General features: G+C 41.2%; 1 protein-coding gene across 4 annotated transcripts in view; it reads right to left on the bottom strand.

Moving 5' to 3' along the window:
* Positions 1-13970, bottom strand: part of LOC149790302 (ras-related protein Rab-5A-like) — a 44120-nt gene that overhangs the window by 8314 nt on the left and 21836 nt on the right. For 3 of the 4 annotated variants that reach the window (XM_089972351.1, XM_089972349.1, XM_089972350.1), the window contains exon 5: positions 13085-13178. The exons of the other annotated variant lie outside the window; for it this stretch is intronic. In XM_089972351.1, coding sequence (XP_089828477.1) covers positions 13085-13178 — 94 coding nt within the window. The remainder of the gene's footprint in view (positions 1-13084; positions 13179-13970) is intronic. 4 annotated transcript variants of the gene reach the window in all.

Genomic DNA, 13970 nt, shown 5'->3' with positions numbered 1-13970 from the left:
CCTAACATCAAAGGAGACGGTTTATGAGCCTGGACGGATGAGCCCCACAACGACAAGATTCTAAGTTTTGCTAGTGGCGGTCCCACAAATTACGGCTACGAATACCGGAGCCCCCAAGGAGAAGTGCACACGAATGTAAAGTAAAGGAATTGAAAGAACCTTGCAGTCTGGAAAGGTCCAATATTTCAAAGGGATCACCTACATACCTCACAAGATTGTACGTTTAGCCACACACCAAATCGTCAGTCGGCCTTTGGAAAAAGTCTATTAAATCGTTTACCACAACCGAGTGCAGCTTCCTAATCACTTCATTTTACCTTACGGACATGCCACTATAAAAAATGGTCCCACGTGGATTGATACCAACACGAAGGATGTCTTCGACACAGCAAGAATCGAGAGAGAGACCCACTAAAAAGTTCAAAACATACCGTTTACTTGTCTTCTTGGCTGATTATTGTGATTGTGCCCGACGATTGGAAACGTTTCAAAAATGGTCAACGGATTGGGAAGGATATCCTACTGCATTTATATAAGAGCTAGAACAGGATTTGTCTAGTTTGGTCCTGATACTGGATTGGGATACGAAGTACAATGTTTCAGTTGTGGTCTGAAGTTGCGAATGGATCGATGTATATTTAAAGATTCAACTATACTGGAACATACTTTTTGGTCTCCGCACTGTCCGTACCTTTCCATGACCTTTCCACCCATCACACTACGGCACAGGGATGCGACCCATCACACTACGGCACAGGTATGCTGGTACCTTAGAGAATGTAGTACCGTTGTCAAAGAAGTAAAAAGTTTCCAAAACTAGGCATAAAAAGGAACGATGTACATGCTCGAGACTACATTACGACTAGTATCAAAATGGAAAACGTCCAAGTCCGATAGTTCATTTTAACTACCAACACAAAGCGAGAACGACGAATACTTTTAATTTGCAAGTATCAAGTTAGAGAACACTCGAGTGCTATGCTGTGCCTTGCAATTGCAGGGATGCCGTACGCTGTGACCTCAAAGATTCACTACAACATCATCGGAACTTTGCTATAACTACTTCAGCAGGACATCATGCGAACTTAGCTATAACTACTACTAAAACTGCGTCTACCACGGAAAGTGATGCTGTGCGTGTTAAACCTGACGGATGCAAAAGCGATGACACTCGTTATCATGGAATCTTTACTGTTTTTCATTGTGGATGTCAATCTCCACGTGAAACCATGCAGCTACCACACCACGGATGTCATCCAACCCGAAGTAAAATCCTCTCACTGTAAAAAAACATCGAAATGAACCTGTGAAAGTCAAATATTCTTTCCCTGTGCGTTTGCCTGAATACTTCGACTTTCTAAGTCGATTCCAAACTTTCCGAAGAAAATGGCATACATATCTTGGAGGACCTATCCCCGAATAATTAGCCAAAGCCAGATTTATCTACTTGGACAAAGGGGATAAAATCAAGTGTTTAAATTGTGGTGGTTCACTTCACGAGTATTAGCAGAAAGATTCGGCTTACCTGGAACATGTTTGATGGTCTTGGTATTGTCACTACCTACCTTTAGAGGGAGAATGTCAGTTATCTCATGATGGATACTTTAGAAGACAACACTCGTGGTTTGCCTGTGGAGTTGAGAGAACGCATTTACCGAGGGTTGGTGAAGATACAAGTGCAACGTAAGAAACAATTGCACCCTTTACGTCACCAATGATGGGACCACTGGTACCTGGATACTATAATATGCTATCATTTGAAAGCGTTCCAATGATTATATATTGTTCAACTGGACAAGGACCAGAATAATTTGGTGGAAACGCATCCTACTGTTTACATGGTAACTTTACTACAATGAATTCCTAAGGAAAGGTTAAAGGATTACCAACATATTTTACGCTATGAAATTTTGTATGTAGAGGAACTTTCTGTGCGATGTGTAGTTATGAAGTAGTGATCAAACAATTTCGATTCTCTACTGGAGTACGATCACTTCTATGCAAAACGTACACTTATTACCTCAGTCAAAGAAATAATGTGAATGTCTAGTTTAGAAGAGGACATGCAGAATCTACCTCTGGAACTGAGAGAATGCATTTACCGAGGTCTGGTCAAAATACATGTCCAACGCAAAGAACAATTCCGTTACGTCACCGATGTTGTAATTACTGATACCTGAATGAAATAAGACGACTAATTCATTTGAAAACATTCCATGCGTCAGACATTGTTGAACTGGAAGAGGACCAGAAGACTTTGTTTGCTACTCATCCTAATACTTACAAGATGGTCATAATACATCATATTCCTACGGAAGAAATAAAGGACTACCAAATTTTGTCTGTAGAGGAAACTTCTTTGTGATGTTTGACGTGTGACCTAGTAACTAAACGATTTGGATACGACAACGTTGGACAATTAGTTTTGTGCAAAAATTACACTTATTACCTCCGAGATATAAAAATAGACTACCATGCCACGACCCTTATAACTCATGATGCACCGATTGCCGTGGAGGGAAATCAATGACAGCATTCAGACTGTGGAGGATTACCAATACTTATTACGAGCACTGTATCCAATGAATTTGGGTCGTCGTGTAGTGTGCGTTTTAGTGACATGCTTTCTGCTTACCAGCCGATTCCTTGTAGGCTCTGTACAATCTGTACAGTGAAGTACCGGCAAAACAAACATGAAAGGGGCACCTTTACACATTCGCGAGAGACTCATTCGGTTAAAATCCTTGCGCTTTCATTTGCATACTTTTCGAGCTCTACGGGAAAAAAGATTCGTCATCTCTTAGGTACTGAAGATGTGTACGACAATGTGTGTAGGTTGTGATTTACACCCTCACTGGACAGATGTACGTGACTAGAAAAGTTGGGGTTTCGAGGGTTGGACCAAAGAAGTGGCCAATTATGCCCAAGAGTTGTGATCCTGACTTCAAACGTCCAGTAAAAACAGTAACTTTTAAACCTGTGCTAGTGACAGTGTCAGACGAAGAACATATTACCGAGAAAAATCACTCTATCAGGACAGAACTGTCATGAACATTCCAGAAAGACCATCCCGAGAGGACTCCTGTGTGATTGTACTCAATGTAGGGACTGTAAACAAATTACACACTGTCCCCAGGACACCTTTGCTCCCAAAACAATTTTGTACAGAGACATGTTTATATTCCACTTCGATCGTTTTGATGTGTATTTTAATGATGTAATTAAACATTCGGCTTTTATGTCTTTTTGTCTATTTGTTGTTCCATTTGAAAAAAATAATAAACACGTCTTGAATAAGTATAACAATTCTTGTCTTATCTGTCTGCGTGTCAAAAGTGACATTCCTTACATTATGGCTACGTCTACTGTCTCTACTCCCTTTTTCGCCACTTTCAAAGTTATCGACGAACACTTAGTTCGTGCTAGTTTGAATGCCTTGTATCTTCACTATCCCTTGCCGGACCCAGTGGTTAAGGCGAAACGGAATTTGACACACGTTTGATCGAACATAAATATCACTTGATCGATCCTTCACCTAAACTGATCGTGTGATGTTACAAAGAGTGGCAATCAGCGGTAAGTCTCTTGCGGAAACGTCAAGGCGATTCCATCGTGTTTGTGGAAGGCATTCCTGGCAAATACGACGTTATTGTGTGTGACCCCATTCAAATCCTTCTAGTCACCGTCGACGATATGTTAGGAGAAAAAAAGAAGAAATTAAACTGTGGTTTACGCGCAATGGTCATCATCGTAATGCCAGTGTCATTTACATCACCCAAACTTTGCTTTAACAAGGTACAGCCTATTGCAACATTAGTCTCAATGCTCATTACGTGGTCTTGCTGAGAAGCCCTAGAGATAAATCGTAAGTGCAAAACTTAGCCAAATAGTTAGTAGCGCCTTGGCTAATCATGCCTACGACGATGCCACTCAAACCCCACACGCCTATTTACTTGTGGATTTAAAACATACCAACCCCGATGATTTGCATTTTCGTACCCATCTGTTTCACCACTGGAGCCAAGACGAGGGCCTGTTGCGTACACGTCCCCGTCGTCAACTTAACAAAAAAGATCTATAAAAAATCGGACAATTTGGGTTTGTCTCACATAGCGTCAAGATTACCTCGCTTCAGTCTCATCTTTCCGTGAAATTTATTCGTGCCTTGTACGGCATCGGTCACGAAAAAAAAATCAGCAAATACGTGTTCGTGTCTTAGAAGCCAGTCTGAAAGACGTCTTACGATGGTTTACGGTGACAACAGGTCAATTACTGAAGGCATCATTCACATTCCAGAATCAAACCAAACTATTTGAAATAGAAACAAAGTAGCCTTGACGCACCTGGCCGATCCTCGTATAGACACTCAAACCAAAAAAGCAAATCATATGAAACCTGGAGGTAGAGATTCTCTAGGAGGTGTTATTATTCGCTCCATCTTAAATGGGATCCCAATGCTGCCAAAGTCCTCTTCAAGAAAACACAAAACAATCCCCGACGTACTCAGAGAAAGAGCAACGGTGTCAAGACCAGGTCACAGACACATAAAAATAAAAATCCCGAAAAAGACCCCAGAAAACAGCTTCTACCCTCAAGAGAGACACTTCGGAAAGGACACAACATTACATTCGCAAACAATGACCTACAGTGAATGTGACCGCGTCTCAAGTAGCCTCAGGTTATTTCACTTCTCCGTTGCTGGTGATGCCTGCCAAATCCAATTGGACTCCTCTTAACTGTAGTGGCAGCTGATCACAAACTATCTGCCCCAAAATCAAAGTCCAAGAGAGATCGAGCATGTTGCAGAGTTTACTGGAATTATCCAAGCAAGAACTGTTCCGATATAGTCCTTTGCTAACCCCTTTACGATGCGTGATGCCTGTCATCAATTTGATACGACGTAAAGAGAATCAGTGGCGACGCATTTCAGTATGAAAAAGACCCGAGGTAAACGACGGAAAGAAGTGTTTTGTGCTCCTGAAAGCCCAAAGATATACCTCCTCAAGGAAGTGCACACCGACATCTTCGTCGTTCTTCTGTTCAGAGAGGAAAAGGAAAAGACAAGGTCAGTCTCGTCATCCAAACTAAAGCTTATCCAAGCATCGACATCACCCCCAGAAGAGACACTATAGTCCAATGAAAAGGAGAAGACAGCAAACGGGAGGATTTTGTAGTATAGAACATATGATCAATCAGTTAAAAAACTTAAACATAAAAACAAAAACCTTAATCAAAAAAGATAAAAGGACGCGTGTCAAGCCATTGTCTTCTGTGTATTTTCGTGTGTGCTCCTGAACGCCAAAAGATGTACCCTCAAAGAAGTGAACAGCGTCACCATCGTCGTCGTTCTCTTCTCCACAAAGGAAAATAAAAAAGGAAAGGACAGTCACGTCATCCGAAGGAAAAAAAACGCTTAGACAGCCATCGACGTCATGCAAAGAAAATGCACAGACGTCTAAAGAAAAAGATGAGCAACCAAAGGGAATGATTGTTTGGCTATTTTGGAAACACATCGTCACTTTTGTAACGAAGAGTTAAAAAAGATAAAAACACGTGTGCCAAGTCATCGACGTCAGTGTATTATTCGTGCGTGCCCCGGAACCAACAAACAAAGATGTCATACCCCACCCAAATGAAAACATCCTTCTTCACTCTCCAATGGAAAGAAAATGAATGGATTTCATCATCGTTTAGTCAAACATGGGGACATGTTGTCCATTCTGTCCAAAGAGTCTCCCTCCATGCAAAACAAAATTCATTTAAGCAGCCTCCAAAAACGTCATGGATATCATGAGCGAATGTTGTCTGAATGTCTTCAAAGGCACGATACCATTGTCTCCACATCAGAAAAAAGCTTATCTAAACATCGACACGTTCTTTGCCTAATGGTCCCAAATAAATTCCCAACCGGCAAAAGAAAAAGATGTTGGTCGTACGCGGATGATTGTTATCCCAGTTAGCAACTCTTGCCAATGCAATAGTATAACCATGCTGCAAGGAAGATAAAAGGGACTCTGGAGTTAAAAGATCTCAGACGTGACAATTGAAATCTAATGGACGGACGAAAACTGGCTTTAGTGCATTACAAACGACATATGGAATACCATCGTTGGCAAAAACAACAGATCCCGCATTGACTTCCCAATCGTCATCATGTCCCGCAGGAGTTCAGAAATTGTATCGTGCTGCCAAAACCCGACTGAAAATTTCTTGTTTACCTCAAGAGCAACCGATCGTACAAGAAAAAGCCACGTACACCTTTCACTAGCCATTTCGACGAAGATTTTCAAGCAGTTGCACCCGAGTGAAGGACAAGCCGATTTAGCCGATGTCTCTCATTTGTCCACCTACAATGGTGGCTACACATATTTCTTTTGAGTCATCTACGTCTTTCCCAAATTTGCCTGGTTCGTGCCATTGACTTCCGAATCGAGCAGTGAGTTAGTGAGAGCCTTAAAGCTGGTGTTGAAACATAATCATCGTCACCCTGTTGGATGGCAAACTGACAAAGGCACCAAATTTCTGAACCAAGCATTCCAACAAGATCTAAAGCAACATGATATACATTTGTTTCACAATTGAGAATCCGAAAACCAAACACATCATCTTGGAACGCTTTGAACGCACCTTGAACAACGCAAGTGGAAATATTTTATGCATGAACACACTGTCAATTACATTTACGTCTTTCCGCACCTTGTCCAAGCGTAATGGCAATCTTACTATCAGAGCATCAGATGTGCCAACCCCCCGAAGTGATTCCCGACAACAATGTAACTGTTTCTGAGCTCCTGTATGGTACGTCCCGGACGGTTGCTGTACCCGAGAAAGGTGGAGTGTTGGCAGGAGGAGATTGTTTGCGCCTTGGTAAAACCAAACGCACTTTTGACAAGCGTTACTTACCCAACTGAACCACCGAAGTGTTTCGTGTCACTGGACAAGTGCGTGCCCGTCATCCTGTCGTCTACAATTTGAATGATATGAATAGTGAAGTGTTAAAAGGAACGTCTTACTTGCCCGAGTTACAACGCGTGACCCAAAAAGAAGACGACGTGTACATCAAAATCCTTGTCGAACAAAGAACCCGAAATTTTGAAAACATCGCGTAAAAAGAAGTTAAAGTACGTTGGAAAGGATATCCTCCAAGTTTTGATTCTTGGACCGATGCTTTCCATATTATCGGCTATAAAAAGAAGTAACCGTCATGCCCTTCAACACTACAACAATGACCATTCCTTCACCCAGTTCTTCTCTGCAAGATCTAGAAAAACAACCCCTGTTGGTGTGGTGTCGAGCACATGTGCCTAAAACGCAAAACGCCTTTTTCTCCCAAATCTTTGTGGTGCCATTTTACTGAGAAGTTTCATTGGTTACTTTCTTCCCAATCTTTCCCTGAAATACTCCTCCAACGCCAACAACGGGAGCCTTGCGTCCAATGTCAGTCACCCGTCCACCAGCCTTCATTCCAGCAACAATTCTCTTTTAGACACTCCTCTCACTTCGAATGACCCCTCGGACAGCAGAACTCTGGAATTATGAACAACAATAACAAATTTTAATTAACGTTACCCAGCGACAGATCCATGAAGGAGTTTCCCAAAAACACGTTATGCTGTTACACAGCCAAATTACCTTAGGCCATCCAAGTGGTTCACGAAGCTCGTTGGGAAGTTGCTTTGGTGGAAATTATTCACCCTACATAAATCCTAAGCATCTGTGAACATCAAAACAAATTTCAGGACGAAGTTTATGACGAGCCAGTGCAAACTAATTAGAAAAATCACCCATCAGTTGTAACTGCAACTGAGGCTATGACAGATTCACAGAACGACAAATTTTAATGGTACACTCATGGGTTTCATATTCGTCCAGGCTATTATTTCAACATCTGGTGAACGCGATTGCTACCATGTTCAATGTACTGTTTGACAGAGCCTTGGACGAAAAACATGTTACCCTTGAGTACCATAAAACAGCTCGTCGCCTGCTGATGAAATTTCAAGAAGACAAAATGATAGGTATTTTGTCCTGAATTGTATGACATTTTGAGTTGAGACATACAGATAATCAAGGGTGGATCAACACCCACCATTTCCAATAACCAGGATTTTCAAAATATTTTGAATTGAACCAAGGATTAAATTTGATCATTGTGTACTCCGATGTGGTGGAGTACAACGTGGTGGGACACACCTTCGTACCGTTACTGCTTGTCGTTCCTTTTAAAGTGGATTCTGCCACAAACACAGACGAGGAAGGTGGAAACACTACCACGTTCACCTCGAATATGTACATCATCACTATTATCTTGTCAGTAAGTCGTATTTTAGCACTGTCAACTTTACTATAAGATGAGATCTGGAACAAAAGTTTCATTCACAAAAGGGAAAGTCACGGTGAAACTCTATTTTCGAAAACGATTCTCTAACAACTTTTAAGTCATGTATCCAGGTTACCGACGAGTTGCTTAACAGCGGAGATGCTTAACAGCGATGACATGATTTAGGAGATATGTTTAAATCGGCGTTTCGTTCCGTGGCGGCCGTGTTGAAGCCAATTGTGACACCTGGACTGCACACATTGAAAAATGCCTCGTTGACTCACGGCAAAGAATGTCTCCATAATGTTATCATCGACAAACAATACTCCAAGGAACCTTTCTTGAGAGGAAGCAAACACGTTCTGATTCAAACGGGCTAAGAGATTATGAGCCGAGGAGAAACTCCTATAAATGCCGTGAACGCTCCTATGTCAGGCATTCCTGCTTCCCTGACTCCACGGCAAGGACAGGCAGAAAGAGACGACTAAGACACCCTTCTAGAAATCTTCACACCCGTAGAGCTAGAAAGACAAAAGAAAGAAGAACCGTCTGAGACTTAGACGTTTCAGATTATTGAAAAACACAGACAGAAATGAAAATGCTGCGACGATAATCTTACGCCTACTCCAAGTCGGAACAGGATCTGTTTGCAATGTCACCCAATATGATGACGATGCAAGAATTCCAATGGGTAGAATCACATCCCATCTCCTCCTTGAAGGATTCAGCTCCCATCGAATTTGAAATCAAATAACAGTGGATTACACAGATCTGAACAGCATTTACTTGTACTTGAAAGTAAAAGTGGAGACACATCGACGGACGGTCCCAAATTGAATGATATGGATATTGTAGCACCCCTTTGAAAATTTCGTGCATTCCTCGTTAGTTAAACTGGATTCGTACTTTAATAACAAAATTGATCAGCAATAACATAGATACATACCCTTACCAAGCGTACTTGGAAAATCACTTGACGTATGGAAAAGAAGCCAAGAAAACCTGACATGAAGGGCAAATGCAACGAGCTAGATGTGGGGTTTAAAGACCGTAAAGAGAAAATCAATCAAGTCGTAGTTTAGAATTGATGGATTGCTTGCATTTGGATATGTACTTGGAAGAAATGTAGGTGATGAATGGTGTGGATGTCCGCCTGAGACTGAATCGCGGCAGTGCGGATTTACATATGATGGCTGATGCTGCCAAGTAAAATACCATCATCCAAGAAGCCAGACTTTACGTGCGACGCGTGGAAGTGTTACCTGACGTGGGAAACGACATCAGTCACACTTTGAGTAAAACGACCTCCAACTATCCTATACGACGAGTAGAAGTAAACCCTTTCACCATTACCACTGGACCCCATTCCAAGATCGGAGAGCATCTGTTCCAAGGACAGTTGCCCAAACGTTTAATCATTGGTATCGTCAGCAATGCAGCTTTATCAATCCTTTCGAGTTCCAGCAAGCAATCCATCAATGTCCATGAACGAAGTCAGTCGCGATGGCAAAACCCTGTAAACCAGAGCATGTTAACCTGACTTAAGTGACGAGAAGACAAATTACTTGAAATCGTACTTGTCCCTGTACTAAGCCACTGGACATTTTCGGACCAACACCAGTCACGGTATATCGTGCGACAATTATGCGGATTAGAGTAGAACTTCAGCTTGTTACACCTCTAACTGAGACGGCGAACATCCTCTTGTCTGTCGAATTCGATAATGCCATAGAAATTAACAGTTTGAGAGAATTCATTCTAGACTGTTAGAAGCTCTGAAAGACTGTAATCCGTCTTTGGATGGTTGCGAATCTATGGAAATGGAATGGGAGGATTTCGTGGAAGCTGTCAAAGACAAAGGGGGCATACCGTTGAGGTGATGATGGCCAAAGGAAGAACACTTTTAAATCTCCAGTTTTGCTAAACACCTAGCAGAGAAAATTACGGAATTGATCAAGAAAGATTTCTTTTGATATCAAAGCAATCATCCCAGTCAAATTCAGCACGATAAATGTATAATGCTGAGGCAAGAAGAAAAATTGGTTGGGTATCTAGAGAACGCTTTGAGTCTCATCTCAAAAGAGGCAGTGTTGCATCAGTGGTATAATGTCTTGTGTGAATATTCCTCTCCTCCACTGATTGCTCTATAGATCCATTACATCGAACCTATCTTAGCTCAGAGTGGGTAGACGAGGCGAAGAAACGATTACCTGTAAGATATTTTTAAGCAAAAGGTCAGGATTGAATTGATGACTTTGCATTACCTCTGAACAACTAAACGAAAAACCTGGGAACTTTATTACCTTTTGAACAACAGTTTGTACACTGCTTCTTGGAATCCTGTCGTATGTGCTAAATATGAACTTCCAGCAGCAGCAGCAAGAACATCAGGAACCAGACATGTTTTGTCGACTTCCGTGTAGACATGAAATAGTTCTCCTTCTCTTTCCGGAGAAGCACACCTTAACCTGTAGAAATTCTGCCGCCAGACGGGGACGCTATCTGAGACGATAAAATATTGTAATAACTCCTTGTCCAAAAAAGCAGTCATTTTCAAGGCTACCCTAATACTCGAGAAACGAAATACTAGTCCAATTGTCAAAATTGGTGTGTGTTTGTCTGTACGTTAAAAAATAGTATTGTGTCTATAATCACTTCGTTTCTTTGCTTGATGTAAAAAATAGATGTGTGTCTATAAACACTTAGTTTCTGTAGCTTGTTTAATAGTTTGTGTGTTTTTGTTTGTAGTTATTGATTGTAAATACAGAGGTGAGTGTTTCGTTTAGGTCCGCGCGTTCCATTTGATGGATAGTAATGTGGGTCATATAAATGCTGGTGACATGGGATGTTTTTCTTCACGTCAATGATTGCACATATAAGGCGAAGCCGTTCGTCAGCATGCACGGCGACTCCTGGATGAGCTGGCCATGGATGCAATACATGAGTAAACTAGACATGTGAAAGAGGAGAAGGGAATGAATCTTGCCTCACATGGTGATTAGGTCAGTGTGTGAGGTGAAGCCTCTGGTAACACCACTACTACCACCAACACAGCCACTACCTCATCCACAGCCACCACCAACAGCACATATAACAGTGGTCCCCCAGACGGAAAACTGGGAGGAGGATTTGCGAGAGCAAGCACGTTATCAACAACATCCACGGGTGTGGATAGAAGAAGGAGGCAAGAAAAACACTTCCGAATCCCACAAACGGAAAATTGGGGTGATGAAGCCAATCAAGCAGCCTCTGCGCTCCCAACAGCATGACTGAACTGGGAGCAGGACTGGAGAAGACGTTGAGTGTGTCGGGCCAGACCTGGAATGTGTCATCACTGACAGGTGTGTATGAAGTTTAAAAAAGCAACCATTTTCAGGGCTAATAAATTCTCTAGAAAAGAGATTATTCAAATTGCCACTTCGTGTGCATGTTGAGAAGTGTGATTATAAACACTCACTCCATACGTTGTATGTGTGTGTTTGTGTGCGTTCGCGTACGTTTGTATGTATGTTTGTATGTGTGTTTGTATGCGTGCGCGTACATTGTGTGGATAGTATATTTTGGATTTGTTTTTCTACTCTTCAGTGTGTGGATAGTAGATAATGGGTTTGTTTTTTCCTCTTTCCGTGTGTGAATAGAATATTGTGTGTTTGCATACGTTCGCGTACGTTCGTGTGGATGGTAGATATTGTGGTTTTTCCCTCTTCTGTTCTAGGTTGGTAGAAAATATGTGAAGTGAGTGTAATGGATGTTTTCCTTCTCGTCCGTGCTTAACGTATATAGACTTCAGTGTTCATCATTAGCGCCATTCAACCTTGAATAACCAAATAAAATGGCTAGCAAATGTATGTACAAGATGTTAAAGTTGCAGGAAGTTGTGGATACCATAGTCATAGTAGAAGTGATGCTAGTCAGAGTAGAGAATGGTGGCTATAGTCCACATATTTTGAACATGGAAACGAATAATTTAAAAAAGGCGAAGGAACAACTTCGATAAATGATGAAAGAAGAAAAGGAGAAAATGAAGATAAAGAAGACAAAGAGAGGATAAACGAATGGAATTCTAAGACTGAAAAAGAAGAGAATGAAAAGAGAAAAAAGAGAAAATAATGGAGAAGGATGAAGAGGAGGATGATAAAAAGGAGAAAAACAAGACGAATGTGATAGCTTTCATAAGGTGCTGGTGACAAGCCAGAAATTAGAAGAAATATAAACCAAAATGCCCTTATCATGTCCACTCCACGGTCTCCAAAAGATTTCCTCTCTTGCCTAAAATTATGTTATGTTATGTCTATGTCTATCCAGTTATATGTCCCGTCCCGCCAAGCGTTCAAGCTTTTTCCCCCGCTGTCACTGTTTGATGTTTGTCCCGATTTAAGTCAGCTCCTTGCAACATTGTTGCCAGTGTCCAGGATCGTGACGACACTCACCTGTTTCATTACTATTGTCCGTATACATTCCCAACCTTTTGTCGCTATTTATCTTGTCGCTTTTGAGGCACACGATCTTTTTACTGGGATTTCAATTGTCGCTATATCGCCCCCTTCACTACTGAGGCATTTATTTCAAGCGGTTGAGATTTAGAGCTAATGCAAAACAAGTACATGTCATCCAAGTGCATGTGACGTAGGTTAGTATAGCGTCCACGAAATCAATCATACTCCAAAATAATACAATCAATAAATCAGATATGAAAGGTAGAAACAATAGAAATATATTATCTCAGCAAAGAGGAAACATACTACAAATATACCGTATACATACCAAGCATCGTGAATACTTTATCTACATTAAGGCCTGTTATAGCCGATGTTTCCATAAATAACATTCGGTTCGTTGTTGCGAACTCTTGAGCAGTCTGCAGAGAAAACAAATCTTCAATTATGGTTTCCTAAAGCTATATAATTCCTGACCTTAACTACAAACATCGCCACCATTTTATATTCAAAATGCAATTTTATATGTACAGTTGAACAACTGTAATGCGGCATATCGGTAAACATAAGATTTGATTAGAACAAGTGAAACTAGTCAGAGAAGAATTAAACGGAAGTGACAGTTACCTTCCCTCTCTATTCTTTGTACATGAACTTGCCGAAGAAAGGCAATACAATTAACTGCATAGCGATATAATTAACTGCATAGCAAGCCATGTTTTCCTATTCAAGCTCCATATACTGGCACAGAGAATGTTCTATCAGCTGGAAATGTCGTATTGCATTTTGGGACGGTTGTTGGTCGTATGCGACTTGGAAGTGATAGTAATGAAGGATTTAAAATGATAACTTTAGTTCCGATGCATTGGATACTTTTTTATTAACCTTGACAGGGAGCATGTTCCACTCAGGATGCCTTGGATGCTTGCGACCAACCTCGACAGGGTACGTTGTCCATTTGTGATGCATTAGATGCTTTCGATTAATATTGACATTAGCGCATGTTTCACTTCCGGTGCATTGGATTCTTTAGAATGACTTTGATAGGATGCGTTTTCCACTTCTCTTCTAATGCATTAGATGCTTTCGATTGATCTCGACAGGATGCATGCTCCCAGACAAGATACTGGATACGTCTACTGTTTTAGATCGACCAAACGAGTGCAATAGCCTGTGATATGGTTATAAACTATGTAACAGAAAGAAGCAAAACT

This window comes from Sinohyriopsis cumingii, chromosome 10 (genome assembly GCF_028554795.1).
Source record: "Sinohyriopsis cumingii isolate HCF-2022 chromosome 10, ASM2855479v2, whole genome shotgun sequence".
Classification (NCBI taxonomy): domain Eukaryota; kingdom Metazoa; phylum Mollusca; class Bivalvia; order Unionida; family Unionidae; genus Sinohyriopsis; species Sinohyriopsis cumingii.
This window is presented reverse-complemented; position numbering and strand designations above follow the sequence as displayed.